Raw genomic sequence first — 20,155 nt, forward strand, 5'->3', positions numbered from 1 at the left:
TGATGCTACTTCATAACTGTAATGTTGCTACTGTTGTAAATCGTCATGTAAATATCTGATATGCAGGATGGTCTTAGGCGACCCCTGTGAAAAGGTCGTTCTACTGCCAAAGGGGTCGCGACCCACAGATGTAGAGACTGTTTCTAGAGGGAGGACCGGGAAGGGGCCTAGAGGAGCTCACACAGCTGCAGAGCACTCCCAGGCCCCCAGCAGGCTGATTCCCAACTTAATCCCTTTAGCCCCTGAAGTTTCCATAGAGAACTTTTCCCCCCAGATGAACATAGCTGATTTTGAAGCAGAAATTGAAAATAGTATTTATCTAAATTCTCATCTCTAATCCATTCTTCATGTTGCTGACTGATCTTTTTAGATGAAATGATCCAGGCCCTGCCACCTTTACTCTCATCTCTAGCTGAAACTGCCTGCCCAGTCACTGCCCTCAAAACAAGGACTTCCATCCTCCTCGAGCCGCCTGGCCTTGACCCAGGCAGAGGACCTCTGCCCGTACACCACACCCTGCTGATTCACTCATTAATTCCCACTGAGGACTTGAGAGTGAGATCAGCTGCCACTTTAGAGAATATAGCCCACACTTGCAGGACTAAGTCAGGTCCCCCTTTTAAATGTTCTATTGCTATCACATCCCTGTTTTAACTATATGGTGATTATTTTATGCTTTTTTCCCCTTCCCAATGCCAGCTCCATAAGGCAGGGATTCTGCTCTAGATTTCAGTGTTTCAAGTGCCTGACACCTGATAGGTATAAATATTTCTTTAGGAATCAGAGTGAAGGGGCACGTGGCTATTCAGGATCACAGCATTCTGGAACAGCCTGTCTGACCTTCATTCCTTGAGGGGTCATGGAGGTTAAGGAAAGAATGTTTACACTGCTCAGGCTGCCATAACGAAATACCATAGAGTGGATGGCTTAAACAACAGACATTTCTCTCAGTTCCGGACGCTGGGAAGTCCAAGATGAAGGTGCTGGCAGATTTGATTCCTGGTGAGAGGCCTCTTCTTAGTGTGCAGACTTCTCACTGTGCCCTCTCATGGCAGAGAGATCCTCATGACCTCATTTACACCTCATTACCTCTCAAAGGCCTCATTTCTAACTACCATCACATTGAGGGTTTCAACCTATTAGCCTTCTGGGTGGCACAAACACATTTATGAGCTAAATGACTGGTGAGTTCTTGATTTTTCCTTTTTAACACTGGCAGCTATCCTTTCATCTGAGAAATGTGTAGCCAATTTGAGACCAAAAGAAAAGTTCCTACATGCGTCAAGATTGCGTGTATGTCCAGGCACTCCATTTTCCTTATCCCTTCTGGCACTGTAAATTGTAGAACTAAGCCTAATAAAGGTGATGAAGAAGGGCAAGAAGAACTTTTTAATCATCAACAATAAAACCAGCCATGATTAGTCAGCAGTTGCTGGTACAGAGCACACCACACAAGGGAAATAAATTCATTTAGTTACAAGGGTCAAGTAATGGGTGGCTCCTGGTCTAGAGCTTTCTTTCTCTTGGGTAAAAAGAAGCTTCAGAACTTCCCTTAATCCTTCTAGTTTTCTGGGAAAACAATCATTTAAGAAAGAAATGTACAGGGTTTTTGGGCTCTGCACTCCTCACTCCACTAGGAAAGAGGCATAGTTTCAAGTAGGAAAAAGTGGGTATGTATGGGAACTAAAGACTTTTCTTTGGTAATTTGTGTGTAAAATATGAAGGTAAAGAGGAAAGAAGTGAGGGCCTGAACTTGGAGATGTAATAGGTGTGAGGCCTTGAGAAAGCTAAGGCGAAGTCCAAGAGGATGAAAACTTCGTGGTGGCGCTTTGGGGCTCTTCAAAGCTTCTGCAGCTCAGGGTCCAGGGGCAGGAATGCATGTTGGGTTTGTGTCTGGGGGCAATGCTAACTATCTACTAATTTCAATTTGTGCCTTTTATTGTTTATTTCTTATTTGTTTAGCAAATTTGCCAGCATTTGCTCAGTACTATAAAACTGCCCTTATTTAAAGGCAAATTATTTTGAATTATAAGATTCTAGACTTGTGGAAATAGAGCATTGGGTGCCTGAGACAAGTTCCAAAGTAAAAATTTAAACCTCCCTTGATGCCCCAGTGACTCCAGGCTAGATTAGGTCTGTGCATGTGGTGACTGTCTCAACCTGCTCTCCCATGGTGTGCTGTGTCCTTCAAGACACAATGTCTTTGTATCCACAGACTAGAGAGTCTCACATCTGCTCAATGAATGACTCAAAATCTGATCCCAGATGTTGTCTTTATCACTATTACTTTCCCTGTTTCAGAGACACTTTTTCTAAGAATTTGTTGTGTGTGTGTTTTTTTTAAAAAGATGTATTTTGATTTATTTCAGAGATGAAGGGAGAGAGATAATCATTGATTGGCTGTCTCCTCCACGCCCTCCAATGGGGATGGAGCTCACAACCTGGGCATGTGCCTTGATTGGGAATCAAACTGTGATCTCCTGGTTTACAGGTCAACACTCAACCACCGAGCCACGCCAGCCAGGCTAAGAATGTGTCTTTTAAAAATATCATGGGGAATGCATATGTATGATTCCATTCATATGACATTCAGACAACTCTATGGTGCGGGGGAAAAAAAACCTGGCTGCTTCTGGGAGGGATGGGGAAGGGACTTACCTGGGAAGGGTCATGAGGGGACTTTCTGGGGTGATGGTGGTACTGTAATCTACGTATATCGATACAGATTTGGGCAAATGTATACAAGTGTATACATTTGTATAAACTTAGAGGGCATGCCATTAATATTTGTGAGCATCAGTGAAATTTTTCAACAAAAGAAAAAATACTGAACTTTAGTTAATGATATGTATTGCTTAGGATTTTTAGAAGGATGTGTACAGATAGCTGTAATTTATTCAAAATACATAAAAATTAAGATGGATTGATGGAGTATTTGATAAAACAAGCATAGTAAAATGTTAATGGTAGACTCTTGGTAAACAGATGTTCACTGTAAAATTCTTTCAACTTTGCTGTATGTTTGAACATTTTTATAATAAAATGTTGAGAAAAATCATTTGGGGGTTTTATCACAATATTTGGTATTACTGATATATTGAGAGATTGAGTTTAGTTCTTTTAGTTTAGTTATTCTTAGAATACCCCTCACAGGTTGTGACAGGGCTGGTGGGTAAAATAGAGCCTAATCAATTTATTTCTTATTGAGACTACCCCAGAGGTGAGGAATCTACTGACCCCTTTGAGGGACCAGGGTAGGGATCATGATTTTCCTGCCAATACTCTGCAACTTTCAATAAATGCCAGGAAATCCTTCTTTTAATTATATACATTTATTAATTATATACACGCACAAAAATACTATCCTATATAAATAAAAAGCTAATATGCTAATTAGACCAAACACCTGAACGACCTTCCAGATGAAGGCGGGGCTGTGAGGGCCAAGCCCCTTGCACAAATTTCATGCATCGGTCCTCTAGTTAGGTAATAACTGCTTAATAAATACAATGTATTCAGAATAGATCTGATACTTTGTATTGAACTTTTAAAAAGTAATTCTTTCACAATGAAATTTGGATCCTTCCTTTTCCCCAAAGACTAGCCTGTTAAAGTGAAGGCTTTTGCAAGTTAATTTTAATGCAGCAGTCTAGTGTACCCATAATTTAAATGGAAACAGCTATTTCCGATAGAAAGGTTAAAAAGCATTTTGAGTTGCCTCTGCCATGGTTAGTTTGTTCCTTTTCTGGTGGCTGCAGCTCTGCCCAGCTCACACCAGAGAGGGGCATTACTGTAGCAGTGCTCCTCTTTCTGAGTTAGAAGACAAGCCACAGGGCACCAGTCTGTTCCTGAGAAGGTAGACGATCTTAGCTTAACTCGCTGCTCAGTAACTTCAATATATTAAATTAGGAAAGTCTTAGCTCTCACTGAAGGACTGCCAAACTGACAATGTACTAAATAGTGTAGTTGATGGGATGCACGTTGTCCATCTATAATATCAACCTCCGAAGTTAAGATCTTCTCTAAAACGGCTTTATCTACATAAAGATCCATGGGATCTGGCATCCATGAGAAATCCAAACTCTACATTTTCAATATCCATAGTTCTCAAACTGTGGTTTCCAGAACTGTAGCAGCCACAGGGAATGGGTGAGCAATGCAAAATGGGGGCTCTCACCACAAACCTATGAAATCAGAAAGTCTGGATGGGGTCCCAGCAGTCTGTCTTAAGCCCTCCAGGTGCCTTGAACACATGCTAGACTGAGCACCACTTTTCCCGTCTTCTGTCAGAAGGAAGGGTCTGGAAGAAAACTCAGTGAACATCAATTTGTTGTTTTAACCACTAAGTCCCTGGTAATTTGTTACATCAGAAATAGGAAACTAGCCCAGCCAGTGTGGCTGAGTGTTTGAACATCGCCCTATGAACCAGGAGGTCACGATTCGATTCCTGGTCAGAGCACATGCCTGGGTTGTGGGCTTGGTCCCCAGTGGGGGTGTGCAAGAGGCAGCCAATCAATGATTCTCTCATCATTGATGTTTCTATCTCTTCCTCTCCCTTCCTCTCTGAAATCAATAAAAATACATTTTAAAAACGGAATAGTAAACTAATATAAGTTGTTGATTCATTAGTATAAATGCATGCCAAATAATCATTTCCTTTTAAATTTAAAAAAATCTATTTTTAAATAGTCCATATCATGTCAGTCATTGGAATAACTGAAATAATTAGTGCTGTGGTTAGTTAAATCAGTTTATCTAAATGGTTAATTTCACAAAATAATTGAAAGGAATTTATTATATTTTTCTCTTCAATGGCTTACCAAAAAAGTGAGTGTGCCAAATTTGATTATCATTTTTCTAGTGAATTAAAGTGGTATGGTGAAATGAACCACTAATCACCCTGTTAAATAATATTAAAAAAATTATTCTTAGGGAACACTGAAAAAAAAATAGCACGTTCTAATTTGTCTACATGAGAAGCAATTACTGTATATAGCTTGACAAACAAAAGTAGAATTTTGCCAACTATGCTTTCTATTTATATGAATATTATTTTCACTAAATAAAGAACTAATTTATGAAACTCTACGAAACATTCATATTGAATAAATGTGTAAATGAACAGATGTGAATGGATCAGATCTTAATAAATGTGTTTTCAGTGTAAAATGCCAGTTCTGTGTTTAGAACAGTGATCTTCACAAAACAAAATTGCATGTACAGTGGAAGCACAAGGCGATCCCTGGAAGGGACTGAGTTTTTTAATGTTATATTTTAAAAATTTCCTTTATCTCTATACATGTTTTATAATGTACATATAGATCTGTACAACAGTATATGCATATATATAATTTATAAATAATCAAAATTTAGAGTGTATTCTCCAATTTTTTCTGATAGGGCTACATGATTGAGAAAGTTTAGACTTTCACCAACAAGAACCACCAAATCCCTGCCTCTGCCAGAGTGTTATGCCTGATTCTGGTCTAAAGATGAACACCTAAGCGATTTAAACAAAAGTTTTCAAACTACCGCTAAATGCCACTTTGCCAATCAACCTTTTAAACAGGTTAGCCACACACAAAAAGTGTGTCAAGTGTTTCAAAGTAGCATTTATTTTTTAAAAGCACATTATGAGGTAGACTTATACTAAAATATTCAGTGCATATATTAATAAAAGATTAAAATCTTAAAATTGTATATAGGTATGTAATTAGATAATAAATTCACCTACAACTCTACATTCATCCATTTGAAAAACTCAAAACAATTCAATTGAATAAAAACACACACAAAAAATCAATTGAAAAGGTGAAAGCCAATTACATGTTTAGAAAGCTTTCCTAATTCTTATATGAAAAACATTTGATCTTTTAAAAAGTTTGTTGGGAAGGGAGTACTTCTGTTTTAATTTTAAATTTTCTAAGTTTTTTTTTTTATTAAATCATGCACTATGGCTAGTTCAATGAATGTGAAAAGATAATATCATTCTTACTAGAGGCCCAGTGCATGAATTCGTGCACCAGTGGGGTCCCTCGGCCTGGCCTGAGAGATCAGGCCGAAACCAGCTCTTCGACATCCCCCGAGGGGTCCCGGATTGCAAGAGGGCACAGGCTAGGCCGAGGGACCCCACCAGTGCATCATCAGGGCTGGGGAGGGACTGCAGAAGGGCTCCAGGGCGTGTCCAGCCCTGTCTCACCCAGTCCCAATCAGCCAGACCCCGGCAGCAGCTAAACTACCAGTTGGAGCATCTGCCCCCTGGTGGTCAGTGCACATCATAGCTAGCAGTTGAGCAGCCTTAGCATATCATTAGCATATCATGCTTTGATTGGTTGAATGGTCAACAGGTTGACCAGACACCTAGCATATTAGGCTTTTATTATATAGGATCATTTTGTTTCCATTATATCAAAATGATCATATCCAAGCCAGGCCAGCTACATAATGTATGAGCCCAGTGCACAATAAAAATGTGGGTCCCCTGTTGAAAAAATTAAGAATGTCAACATGGCTTTAGCCAAGCATTAAACCAAGCATGGGACCTTTCTCAGTGCAGAGCCGTATATGCCTGCACAGATCACACGCCCTGCATCGAAGTCTGTTTCAGCTGCACCTATGGAATACGAAAACCTTAGTCCCTTGGGTCCCTAGTACTGGACTAAGCATATGGTAGGGATTCAAATGTTTGTTGAATGAAATACTGAGTCTTAAACTTGCAGTTTTCCAGATCAATGAGTTGGCATAGTTTTTATGACCACAGGTATGACTCTGATGCACATAGTGTGTTCACTGTGATAATAAATGATGAATTCCTTTAGTGCTGAATAATTCTGGCTTCATGGGAATTTGAGGCCGCATATGGTGAAGGTTCATTTGATTCATTCAACAACCATTTATGAAGCAACTACTCTGTCAGATCCTGTACAAGAACACAAGAATAAATAAGACAGTCCCTGCCCTCAGGGAGCTTACAGTCTAGCATAAGAACTACAGCACTTCAGAGCCCAGTGAGAAAACTTCCTGGTGTCTAGTATACTGTATAGGGCATTCCAAATTTCCTGAATATGTGAATCAAAAAGTTACCAGAAAGCACAGTTTGGAAATAGATATAGTGAATTAAAAAAAAAAAAATTCAAATATTCCACTTTTAAGGTAAAAACTATGAAAAGTGAGGAAGAAACTTAGGAAAGCTGAAAATTCTATTTTAAATACATTAGACCAGATTTAAATTTAAAAATTATTTTATTACCTCTGGGTGACATTTTTATTTATAGTGACATTATTACACATACATATAGGATCTGGGTGTATGTGACATGTGTTCCTTGGAACTTTGATAAAACCCATATTACTACCGCTTATTCATTTATAACTAAAGAGAGCAGAATACTGGTACATTTGAGACTTTCCTTTTGATAATCATTTCTATTATCATTTGAATGGGAGAAATTCTTAGGAATCATCATTAGAGTATAAATTTTGGTACAATCTTATTCTGCAATGAGACTAAACTGTGTCTTTGTAACAACATGTGATAATTTAAGCATATATTTTAATAGTTATTTAATGGCATAAAAAATACTCTTAAGTCTATCTGGATTTAATTTTCATTGTTTTCCCCTCTGTATTATTCTTTTTTCTTAAAAGCATGAAAGACCCCTGTGCAAATACAGAGCCTTTGTTGTTGCTTTGCTATTCTTTGGTACATTGCTGTTTGTTCCTTAATCTAGCAACACCCTTCGCTTGAAGTATTTTACTTAGTGGCAACTGAAAAAAAGAAACACTAGGTTAGGCCTTTAACTGAAAATTTATATTATCCAGAAGGTTATTGTGAACCTGTCAGAAAGGTGGTAAACAACCAAGAGAGCCATCTCAAAGCCTGTGTACCCAGAGCTTGCCCAGATCTGCAGACACTAAGCAGGCCTGGTTATCTCATGTTCCAGCTCATGACATGAACATGGCACATTAGAAGAAGTGGGGAATCTTTTAGAGGCAGGCATATAGGTAGTGTGGAAGGAGACAGAATAAACTGCTTAGCAGATATAAAACATTTTTAAATTAAAAACAAAACACCAGCAATCTGAGGCAAACGATTACATATACCTCAGGGCTGAGGGAATCACTTTATAATAATTGATATTAACTCATATTTGTTATAGCCCTTTACATTTTATGAATTATTTTATATACATCAGAGCTCACTGAATATTTGTAATGATACATGAATATAACTTTTACTTTTCATCATGAAAAAGTGAATTATACTGAGCATGCTGTTTAAGAAGAAGGCAGGGAGACATACTAACATATTTGAAAGACATCAAAAAGAATTACAAGTTTTAAATTTTGGCACTTAAGAGATATGCATTAGTTATCCAAAAATTCATATATATGCTTTATGACCAACAGAGTTTATTACATAATGAAATGTCATAGCTCTCTGTCACTGCTGGTCACTAAATGGGGATGATTGTCATTAGTAAGTTATCAGAATATTTCTCTTACTAAACACAAGCTTAACAGGTATTTATGGATGCCAATACCATATGTTCTGACAAATTGGGAAACATTAGGCTTTTAAAAGATTCTCAGAATATTTTTCCTACACTGCACTTTCTAGCAAACAAAACTTTAATCCTAATAGTATAATGTGTTCTTGGTTCTAGACAGAAATGGGGAACGTGTGATCTACCTTTTCCTTGTTTTTCTAAAATTTTTGGTATAGCTTCTTCTCAGGATGTAACAAGCAGAAATGACAAAATATACATGTTCTTTGGGATTCTGAGGAAAAAGACCACACACATCTTCAAAAGATTAAAATAGAGATCTCATCTGCTTTAGCCACTTCATTTTCACAACTGAAAATAAGGAACTACTATGCATTTGATGTTCCTAAACTCATTCAACATAGCATTGCCATAAAGATACTGTTCTGCAGAAAGCTTTTTAAAACCAAAGTATAGTTTATACTACACTTCCCAGTAATTATACTATGTTACCAATTATAATACGTTTAACCAAGTATCATGAATAAAAATGACTAAATAAAATTTAGAGTAAAAAACACTACATTTGATTTTACACTGTAAGTGAAATGGGACCTTTTAATTATAAGATGTAATTTCCTCTAATAGTATACCATTCCTGAAGACTTTTAATTCCTTAATATCGCTGGTGACTTTTTGATCATGACCATACCTCAAAGAGAACGAAGGTTCTCTTTGCTGGCTGTTAATTTTTACATTAACAGCCCATTTCATCCTTGCGGCTCTATTTTTTTTTTTATAAGGCTGTTTATCCTCTATTTTTCTTTATTTTACAGTTACATGTCTTGCTTGAGGTTTTTTAGTTAGGAATGGACTGTATGTATGCTCTGCAGTTTATAGTATTAATTCTAATGGAAACTGTTAATCTTGTAAATGTTCTTTTACGTGGTGCAGAAGGTAGGCCAGCTCTGTAATAAAGAACTTCCAGAGGATGCAAAACAAGTAAATTAACCAGCCAGTTTACCATCCTTTACCAACCAAAGGGCACAATGGGAGGGTAATAAGCATAGGCTTTGGACTAAAACAGACCAGGGTTTGAATCCCAGTGATGCCACCCAGCTCTGTGACTTAGGCAAATCACTTAAATTTTCTGACCCTCCATTTCCTCCGAAGTAAATTGGTCCTCCTCTACCTACCTTGTAAGGTTTCTGTGAGGATTAGTAGTAAAGTATGTCCATTATTTGACACGTGATAGATGCTCTATAGTTGTTAAACAATCATGACTGAAGTTTAGAGCTGGGCAATATGTGTGCCCAGTATCTGACATGGAACTCTCTCCAAAGGTGATACAATTTATGGAAACTTCTTTTGATTATCAATACAATTGTTACACTTAGTAGCTTATTTTTAATGTTAACATTAAGTGTTTTTGCCTCAAAAACTTCCTTTTAAGTGTTTTTTTTAAGTTTATGTCAAACCTGTGTTTCCACTGTACTCTGTCATAATTTTTTTGATGATGAAAAAATTTCCAAATTTTAAACATCCATGGTAAATTGATCTAATTTTAAAAATTTGTCCTAGGGCCAACATTGTTCCAAGTGAGATGTAACCTTTATACATGTGTGAATGGCTGTATGGTAGGTCCTACAAAAAAAAACCAAAACAGTCATTTTTATTCATGTATTTGGGTTGCTTAAACATTTCTATAAAATTTAAAATACTTTTTTTCATATGGCTGGAATTCTCAGCATCTACTCCCATGCCTTCCTTTTTCCAATGTCTTAGCCAGTTTAAGGGTATTCACAATAATACAAATTAAAGACAAAATAAAGTGTTCATAGTCATTGTTTTAACAGACAGCATAATACAGTAGAAATTGCCCTGAGCAAGGAATTAGGAGACTTGAATTCGAGTCCTGGCTCTGCCACTAATTTTTTAGGATAACCTTAGGCAAGTCACTTCTCTCATTCCTTAAAAAATGAAATTAGTTCACTTTATGTTATTTCCTACCTCTAAAATTGCTTTCATTTACTTATTATTAAAAAATAATCAAAACACCTTCTGGGAGTTGTGTTAAGCACCTGATGGGTACAAAAGTATTTACTAATGTTGAAGGTAGTGTTTTATAAACAGTGATCCAGGGGCCATCTGAATAAAGGTTACTTGGTGTTCCTGTTAAAATACAGATTCCTGTCTTCTCCCTGGCAGAATCAGAATCTCCTAAGGTAAGGGCATTTTCTGTATTTTTCACAAGCTCCTCAATGATTATAATGTACCCTCATGTTTGAGAGCAACTGGCTTAAGAGAATGTTATCTAAGAGGGAAAAAGCCAGCATGTGACTTAAATTACTCTAGCTTCTGGCAAACCCCTTCTGAACACCAAACCATTCAAAGTGGAGGAGACTAAAGGAAAACCCCTTACTTCAGCAGAGCAGACAGCCTTGGGCTTAAGCCCTGCTATATGCTTTTTACTTGCTCTGCTCCATAACAAAACACAACAAAAGGTCTTCTTATCAGCTCGGTCTTGACATCCAAGCCACTGACTACCACATTTATGCCAACAGCTTGAAGAGGACAGCAGTTCTCCTCTCACTAATGCTAAGAGTTGACCTTGTGCCATCTAGCTCATGAAAGAAATATGAGTAAAACCCATCTCTTTACTCTCGATTCCCCCTCCACCCCAATACTATAACATGTCATCCTGTGTGATTCAAATAATCTGGCAGAGAAAACAGAATATCTGAGCCACACTGTCCTCATCACTCTGTGGCCAGATAGTGTACTAATCCAATAAATAAATTCTCTTCTAAACAACAGAAACAACCAAAGCTCATTCCTTCTCCCCTCTTCTTCCCTAATGCTGTTGACAGGAACAAAATACCAAGTAAGGACACATGCTAGAGATTTTAAAATTCATACAAGTAAAGTAAATTACAAAGAGAGGTGATAATATTTTTTCTAGAATGTCACAACAAAACCCTCTCATGATAAAAAATATGTATAATTTTAACAGGAAGCTTAAAAGACATTTTGTTGAAAGACTATCCAATAGTTATGAGAATAATGCCATTATCTGTGCTCATTATTGAGAAACATAACAGCAACTTTAAAAGACCAAATATACTGGTAAGGGAAGATGAAATTTCTTTTTCAACAATCAGTATGCCAACATCAAACATTTGGGTTTTATTCTAGTGTCACAGATTTCTTCTAACCCAACCAAAACTCCTGTTAAATGTCCCCAAAATTCACACCAAAATCAAAAAAGAAAAAAGAAACTCGACAAGAGCTAACATGCAAAATAACCAGAACTGGGGTTCAGTGGCACAGATCAGCAGGAGCTGAGGAATGCTGCAAAAGATGCTGCTGCATAGAGTCTAACTTGGCAATGCCCCTATGATGCTGGACGACCAAGTCCTCAGGTCACAGGTGTGTTCATAAGAATCAGGATCTTGACCCAAACTTTTAAGATCGTCTAAAAAAGAAAATACTTCACCTCAATTGAAGCAATTTATATGTCAAACACCAGAAGAGTTGCTTATTTTGTTTTAAGTTGTGCCTAAAACTTTGGCTGATACAAAGAAACCCGTCCACTAAGGCACCCTGAGGCAATCTGACAATGTGTTGGGGAGAACTTTGTCGTCAGTACAACATCTTTATGAGAGTACAGAGAACGGATCACCCGCAAGGGACTGGCTTCTTTGGGCAAACAGTCAATAAGTTCACTGCACTGTTTGTCAAATCCCAACAATCGAATCCCATAGGCATGTGGGGAAGAAACCATTCGCCCATCAGGGCTGAAGCAAAGTTCTTTGATATAACCCCTGCCTACATTGGCTTCTTCAATGTAATGAGTCAGTCGTAGAGAACAGCGAGGTGAGACAGGTCGTACCGGAACTCCTTCTTGGAATTCATAGACACAAGTCCACTAGGGAGAGAGGAGAGGGACAAACCAAAGTTATAGAGCCTCAAATAGTGCTACAGATATTCTTTAAAAAACACACAACTCAACAGAATGCTAAAGCCACAGAACTGTAAGAAATCATTTAGATGAATGCTACCCCTCTTGCAACTAATGAACTTGTAGCCTTGTACCCTATCTTCATAAGCTAGGGTTATTCTGTACTATGATGCTTTAAAGCCTTTTATTCACAGAGGCCAGTATGACTTCTGTAGTAATAATTCCCTTTTCTGAAAGTAACAATTTTAATATTTAAAAATTCAAGGGTTAAGACAGTCAAGCCCTAGAATACCTCCCCTACACGTTTCAATGGCTCTCTTCTCTCCTTTTCTCAGTTGCAGATTCTAGAGCTAGTGAGATTCTTAAAGGACTCCTGCTTTTCTTTCTTTTTTTAATATACTTTATTTTTTACAGAGAGGAAGGGAGAGAGATAGAGAGTTAGAAACATCGATGAGAGAGAAACATGGATAAGCTGCCTCCTGCACACCCCCTACTGGGAATGTGCCCACAACCAAGGTACATGCCCTTGACCAGAATCGAACCTGGGACCCTTCAATCCGCAGGCCGATGCTCTATCCACTGAGCCAAACCGGTTAGGGCAAGGACTCCTGCTTTTCAGAGTGCTGAAAATCATAAGGTCATATAAGACCTTTTCCCCTAGTCTCAGTTTAGTTCCTTCCTTTTCCAAAGTTTCCCCTGGTTTTTAAAAGAGAAAATTGTTATACTCAACTGGCTTAGCAAAACCTCACAGTTAGCCAGCTTAGCTGAAACATCTCAGTCTTATGTTTACTATATAAAGGGCTTTTTATGATGAGATGAAGGAGAAAAGAATTCAAAAGCTGGGCACAATCTGAGCTGATCATTGCTTTAAAGTACTCCCCAGCTTGCCATACCCAGGCCAGAGGGGAGGGAGAAGGGGTTCAAGCACACATGGCATTCTGTTCAGTCGGCCCTGTTGAAGGTGGAGTCCTGCTGCCCGTACCTCCTGATCATCAGTGTTGCTTGAGCACCGAAGAAGAGTGGCCCAGCCTTTTGGGTGCAGCTGTAAAGATGTGATGCAGTTTCCACGGTCTCTCTCACCAGGAACTTTAGGGGTTAAGACTTCAAGACTATTTCGTGGTGAAACTCCTGAGATACAAGAAAATTAGAATGTGGGATTTGTATTAGCAAAGAACTAAGGCAGGTTTTCAAAGCTTGATTTTTGTAGGTGGTGAATACACAATACAATATACAGATAATGTATTATAGAATTGTACCCCTAAAGCCTATATAGTTTTATTAACCAACCAGAGGCCTGGTACACAAAAATTTGTGCACTCGGGGGGGGGGGGGGGGGTCCCTCAGCCCGGCCTGTGCCCTCTCGCAGTCTGGGATCCCTCGGGGGATGTCCACTTCCCAGAGGGGAGCAGGCCTAAGCTGCAGTCGGACATCCTTAGCACTGCTGAGGAGGCGGGACAGGCTCCCACCACCACCGCTGTACTGGCAGCCATCAGCCTGGCTTGTGGCTGAGCAGAGCTCCCCCTGTGGGAGCGCACTGACCACCAGGGGGCAGCTCCTGCATTGAGCATCTGCCCCCTGGTGGTCAGTGTGTGTCATAGTGACCAGTCATTCCCAGTCTTTCTGCTGTTAGGGTCAATTTGCATATCACCCTTTTATTATATAGGAGTCAATAAAAAAGTAAAAAAAATGCTTTAAAAAATAAATATTTCTTAAAAAGCTTTGATTTCTAAAAAAAAAAAGCTTTGATTTCTGTCAGCCAGCCACTATGCCTTCATTCCTTTATCTGCATTATGCTACCACATGTAAAAAAAACACACAGTGCCCTCAATGTACGGAGTATGTATTTGGGGTGAGGATATGGGGAAACGGTATGACTAGAACTAAAGAATCCAAGTTCCTATAGCAAGAATCACCAATGACCTAAAGCTAATGCATTAAAACTAACTAGGTCCATTTGATTTGGATTATATCTCAGAAAGCTCTTCATTTAAGTAAAATCAAAGTTATGTGACATGAGAGGAATCTGGAAAAGTAAAAGATAACAATTCTCATCTCAGAAGATCTGGTTCAGAGAAGGAAATACTTGGAAGCCATGAAGACTGCCATTATATAAATAAAAGGCTATGTGTACAAGGAGAGGGACTTATGGCCACCAAGGACAGTACTGTAAACAAAAATAGATGTATAATTTTGGAGGCGAGGGAGGACACTCACTCAGAAGCATGTCAAAACAAGGGGTGGGAGACACTGCCAATCATACATACTCCTGGTACTCTGGTATGGCCCATCATTTCCTTCTACGTAGGTCTAAGGCAAGTGACTGCTGCAGAGAGCCATTGTTACTACTGGGGATACGTCATCTGCCTCGGCTATGTGGAGAACCACTTGTACAGACATTGTGAGAAAGCAGCTTAAAAGTGTAATATCAAGAGAAATATTTCAACACTTCTCTTCCTGTGGAAGGAGTTCCTTTGAAAACAATGAGCTCCTTCTGTCAAACCCTTTGCAAACTGTTTCTCAAAAAAGATGTACCTTCTTTTAAAAGAGTCCCTTTAGACTACTAGCATTGATGGGAACCTGTGACACTCCAAATTACACTGTTACAACCAAATTATACCTAATAATGATTTCACATGTGATTAAACTTTAATTTTCGAGAAAAACAAATCCCTATTTCCAGAATTAATTTTGAAAATCTGTAACAAAAGCAGAAAATAAACCCATTCTAAATAGCTAACTAGTGGTTTCCAAGCTGTGCTCCTTGGAGGTTCCTCAACAGCTGGCAAAAGGGGGGGAACCACCTGGAAACCAAGGTAGAGATGGGGTAGGTCAAGGGCTTCCCTAATTTCACTTGAACCAGAGTTATTCCACTTTTATTTGTGCTAAATCCCTAAGAATCCACAGCAAATTTCATGTCAAAAATAGTTTTAATCCTGAAATAAGTTTGAAGGCCTCTGCTCTTTACAGCCATCATATCTGCCAAAGTATGATGCTAACATATGCTGACACCTAAAGACCCAGGGTTTCCAACATTCAGAGCAACCTTACCTCTAAGCCCACCTTCTCTCTTTCCACTCCTAAATTTTCTTGTTCTCTCTGCCCAGGCTCCCAATACATCATCTCTTCTCCCAAATGTAACTTTTCATATCATACAACTGCTATATAGTTTTGTTTTGGTGTTTACCAAAGTAACAAGCAAGCTTGTGAACTATTCTTCTTAAATTTTCTCTTTTCTCATGGATGGTTTAGTTAATCAATAAAGATTTTTTTCAGTGGTTATTAAGAGCTTTTGATTGGCCTGGCTGGCATGGTTGAGCATCAATCTATGAACCAGGAGGTCAGGGTTGGATTCCTGGTCAGGGCACATGCCCGGGTTGTGGGCTCAATCCCCAGTGGGGGGCTTGCAGGAACAGCCGATCAGTGACTCTCTCATCATTGATGTTTCCCTCTCTCTCCCTCTCCTTTCCTCTCTGAAATCAATTAAAAAAAAAAAGCCTTGGCTTGTTTCCTATAGCCAAGGAAGAAGGAGAAGAACCAGCAGAACCTGTAAAATAAGTTTCTGCTACAAATTAAAGAAGAAATGCTACACATCTGGGCATAAATCTCTAAATTTAAGAGGAAGAGTTTTTATTTTTTATTTTTATTTTTTTTAATTAAATCTTTATTGTTCAGATTATTACATTTGTTCCTCTTTTTTTCCCCCCATAACTCCCCTCCTCCCAGTTCCCGCCCCACCCTCCGCCCTCACTCCCCACCCACTGTCCTCATCCATAGGTGCACGATTTTTGTCTAGTCAAATTTAAGAGGAAGAGTTTTTAACCTTAAAGTGAAACATCACAGTCTTCAGTATCCAGAAGAAAGTGGATAAAGCTATAGATTAGGTTAGGAAGGGTGCTCAAACCATTCTACTCACATAAATAAGCATGCAAAATAACCAAGTATGCATTTATCAAGCACTTAAAAGGTGAGGCCTCCTAGGGAAAACACAAATTACAAATCTAATGAATAATCCTTTCCAAAAATAGCTAGATAGGAAACATGCTTATCAGCAAAAGGTGACCCCAAATTACAAAAAAACTGTGTCTGGCTATCAGTCTATAAGAGGACAAACAAAACGTGCTATAAGAGTTTAGATGTGAATTAGTTTGGAGAGGGACTGTAGGTGAAATCTGCATGGGGAGAAAGCATTTCAATTAGAAGATGGAAGGGACAGGCTAAGCAGCTAGCTCTGCCAGACTGGCTGGGGGAAAACGGGGAAAAGCAGAACAGGGCCAGATTGTAGCTCGCTTTGTCCCACCAGCCCTCTGAGCCTGTCCGGCATTGCTCAGAGAAGGAAATGGCAGATAAAAAGTCTACTGGGCTGAAACCAGATGACTTTCACAAGCACCTAATAAACATATCCTCTTATATTTATACAGCACTGTCACATGCGTAATCTCACTTAATTTCCATAGTAACCTTGATTGGGATCTGTATTTCCCAACTACTTCCTCTCCAAACTACACAAAGCCAAGTCCAGGAAATAAAATCTAAGTTTAAACTCCAACTACAATTTAAGCCCAAGATACTCAAACCCAGAGATCCTGTTTAGCTTTTTGAAAAGGATAACTGAGGGGGGCAAGGAACAGCCTCATCTTTTTTGGCTAATTTTATGGATTAAAGAAACCAAAGAAAGCTACTTGGTAGAATCACTTGTTGCAAGATTATAACATCCAACTTTTCACCTACCTTCTCTTTGCGAGGCTCGTGACATGTGTTTCTCAGAAGATGAATTAGAATCACTATGATGACAAGGTGAACCAGAAACTCTAGGGCCAGATGAACTTGATGAAGTGGTCAGATCTTAAAAATACAAAAAGTTCTGACAATACACCTAGCAAAACTTTGGTGATATCTTTTAGCTTTTTAATCAGCTACTTGAGCCATACTATTAAAATCCATCTGAAATATGGCAAGTACATGTCCACTTAAAACTGGCTTATTATAATTAAGATTAAGATAGGACAGCTCTCTGAAGTGTTCTAAGGCCTAGTCCCTTTCTAAAATCTTCTATACCAATGACTAGCTTAAGTGAAATATAAACGAAAAACCAAATAAACACAGGAGCATCATTTGTTCCGCATCATTTGTGTAATGAAATGGAATAAAAAATATCAATAAGAGTGAAAACTGAGCTGTTTAGCCCATTGTTTAATGTTTTATAGGGTCCAAACAACAGGCTCATTACCGAGAACATGAACAGATCTTTCTTAAAGCATAGCAAAAACTTCTCTTATCATTCTTGAAATTATGTGAATACTATCTTTGAAATGCAATACAAATTTTACATTGAAATCTGTGGAAAATAAAATGAATATCAGATAGCTGAGTTTGATGTAGTATTCTAAAGAGCAATCTCTATTTCATCACACTTTTCTAGTGGCCCCACACTTCTGTGGGAGCTTCTTATTAAATTAGCTCCTTTTGATGTAATTAAATATCAGAATTACCCTTAACGGTCAGAAAACCTACTTAGTTTTTTAATTACAAAATGCCAATTAGGCCTTTAAATCACTGCTTCTCAGAAAGCTAAAGTTGATTATTAATGTTTAACCAGAAAAAAGAAATCTGAATCCAAAAGGATTATATCCCTTGCTTGCAAATAGACTGGTAAAACCTAAATTTCTACTTTTAGCAATTGGGCAGTTGCAGTACAATGAGGCCTACACATTCCCAAAGAAATGGCCGTATGCACACAGGAGAAAGAGTCTAACCATTTGAAGCTAATTTTTAATAACATTTTATGAGCATTATGTGTTCCAAGTGGGTATGTTCCCAGATCAGCCCTCTTTTTCCCAAAGGTAGATGAAATATAGTTTCTATCACATAATGTGGATAAATGATAGTGCATAGATTTTTCTGAGCCCCAGTTGCACTTAAGTCCGATGAAATCAGCAATAGAAGGAACAGGACTTCAGCAAGAGGATGTTTAGCGGTCATGAGGTAAGATGGCCCTGGCTACCTGTGTCTGAGCATTTGGAAGTCTCGGATACACTACAGAATTAAAACTAAAATTCCATATTGACTATAACTTAAAAGCTCTAGTGGGTTCCAGAACTTAAAAAAATTGATACTACCTCAGATCATCATTAATTTTTGAGATAGTGATAATTTAGAAATACTGATGAAAGGTTTTCTGGCTAGCATAATGCTAATGGAAATATTTTTAGAGTTAGCAGTTATTCTTCCTAGATCATTTGTGATCAGAGGCACAAATTAATGCTATGTCAGAGATATATATAGATCATTATCTTTCCATGAGAAAAAGCTCTCACTGACCTTTCCAAAGATTGTCTTTTAATTGTCTTCCCTTCTTCCTATCATTCTCAGAATGGAAGATAACATCCCTATGTCTGAGATTCTTTGGAAAATTCTTCAAAAAAGAAAAGCTTACCTGAACTTGATGTAGTTCTTCTTGCTCTCAAAATGGGATAGCTGCCTACTTCTAAAGACTTGGTTAAGTCAAGATCGTGCAAAATCAAGAGATATCCAGAGGATGTTGAGATCAACATTTTGGAACAATCTGGTGTTAATCTCATTCGCATGAGAAAACGTGTGTGGAAAAATTTCTTATGTGGACACCCATCTTCTGTACACCTATAGAAGAAATCAAACCAACAAAACCTAGAGTTATCATGAATATAAGGATTCAGTGATAGTCATGTTTTTGCCCTTCAAACTACAATTTACAGTCAGTCTAAATTACACGATTAGACTTACACATGATTAATTCTTTTGCTCACCATTCACTTTCATCTCTAATTTTCCTTTTTAGATTATTCTTCCTTTCTAATATATATATGCATAATATGCTAATTAGACCGGACAGCCAAATGACCTTCTGGACATCCTTCTGGACGACCTTCCGGACGAAGCTAGGGCTGCAAGGGACAAGCCCCTTGCACGAATTTTGTGCATCAGCCCTCTAAAATATATATATATATATATATATATATATTTTTTAAAGACTTTGTTAAGGTAAACTCACTTTTTATTATTCTGAAAATCTTTATTTTACTCTTTTGTATTAAAAATTTAGCTGAGCATATACCTTTAGGTTGATAGTTATTTCTTTCTGAATATCAAGGATATTCCACCAAGTTCTGGCGTCCATTGTTGCTATTTTTAAGTCTGCTATCAGTCTCATTGTTGCTTTAGATAACTTTTTTTCCCTCTGATTGATCTTCTCTTTGTCTTTGGAGTACTCCACTTTCACTCTGATATGTACAAATTTGAATTTCTTTCTATTAATAGGGATTCATTTAACTTTCTACATCTTAAGATTCATGTTACTCATATATTCTGGAAAACTCTCTATCTTTATTCCAATATTGCCTCTCACCTATTTTCTCTATTTTTTTAAAGCTCCAAATAGATGTTAGAAACATTCACATTTCACTCTCCTCCTGTCATACTTGCTCTTTCATGTTTTATATCTCCTTATTTCCATTTGTTGCATTCTGGGTAGTTTTTCAATATCTGTATTTCAAGCTATTTTTTTAAAGTTGTGTCTAATCTGCTATGACCCATCCTATGTGTTTTTAAATTTCCATAGTTTTTGTTTGTTTGTTTTTTACTTCTATCTGGCTCTTTTTTTAATTCCTTGACTATTTTTTTATTCCTCCTTTTATTTACTTTTTTTGTTAATTATTTTTAAAATTGTGAACTG

At 37.9% G+C, this 20,155-nt stretch overlaps 1 protein-coding gene across 4 annotated transcripts in view; it reads right to left on the reverse strand.

The window, feature by feature from the left end:
- Window positions 1-7,223: 7,223 nt before the first annotated feature.
- Window positions 7,224-20,155, reverse strand: part of DCAF10 (DDB1 and CUL4 associated factor 10) — a 52,128-nt gene continuing 39,196 nt past the window's right edge. For 2 of the 4 annotated variants that reach the window (XM_036330321.1, XM_036330319.1), the window contains 4 exons: window positions 18,881-19,083; window positions 17,176-17,289; window positions 13,430-13,575; window positions 7,224-12,414 (listed from right to left, as the gene is read on the reverse strand). In XM_036330321.1, the coding sequence (XP_036186214.1) occupies window positions 12,046-12,414; window positions 13,430-13,575; window positions 17,176-17,289; window positions 18,881-19,083 (832 nt within the window). In that variant the 3' untranslated portion in view covers window positions 7,224-12,045. Of the gene's footprint in view, window positions 12,415-13,340; window positions 13,576-17,175; window positions 17,290-18,880; window positions 19,084-20,155 lie in introns of all 4 variants that reach the window. The other 2 variants (XM_036330322.1, XM_036330320.1) reach the window with 2 other exon arrangements.

This window comes from Myotis myotis, unplaced genomic scaffold (assembly GCF_014108235.1).
Source record: "Myotis myotis isolate mMyoMyo1 unplaced genomic scaffold, mMyoMyo1.p scaffold_m19_p_12, whole genome shotgun sequence".
In the NCBI taxonomy this organism is placed as follows: domain Eukaryota; kingdom Metazoa; phylum Chordata; class Mammalia; order Chiroptera; family Vespertilionidae; genus Myotis; species Myotis myotis.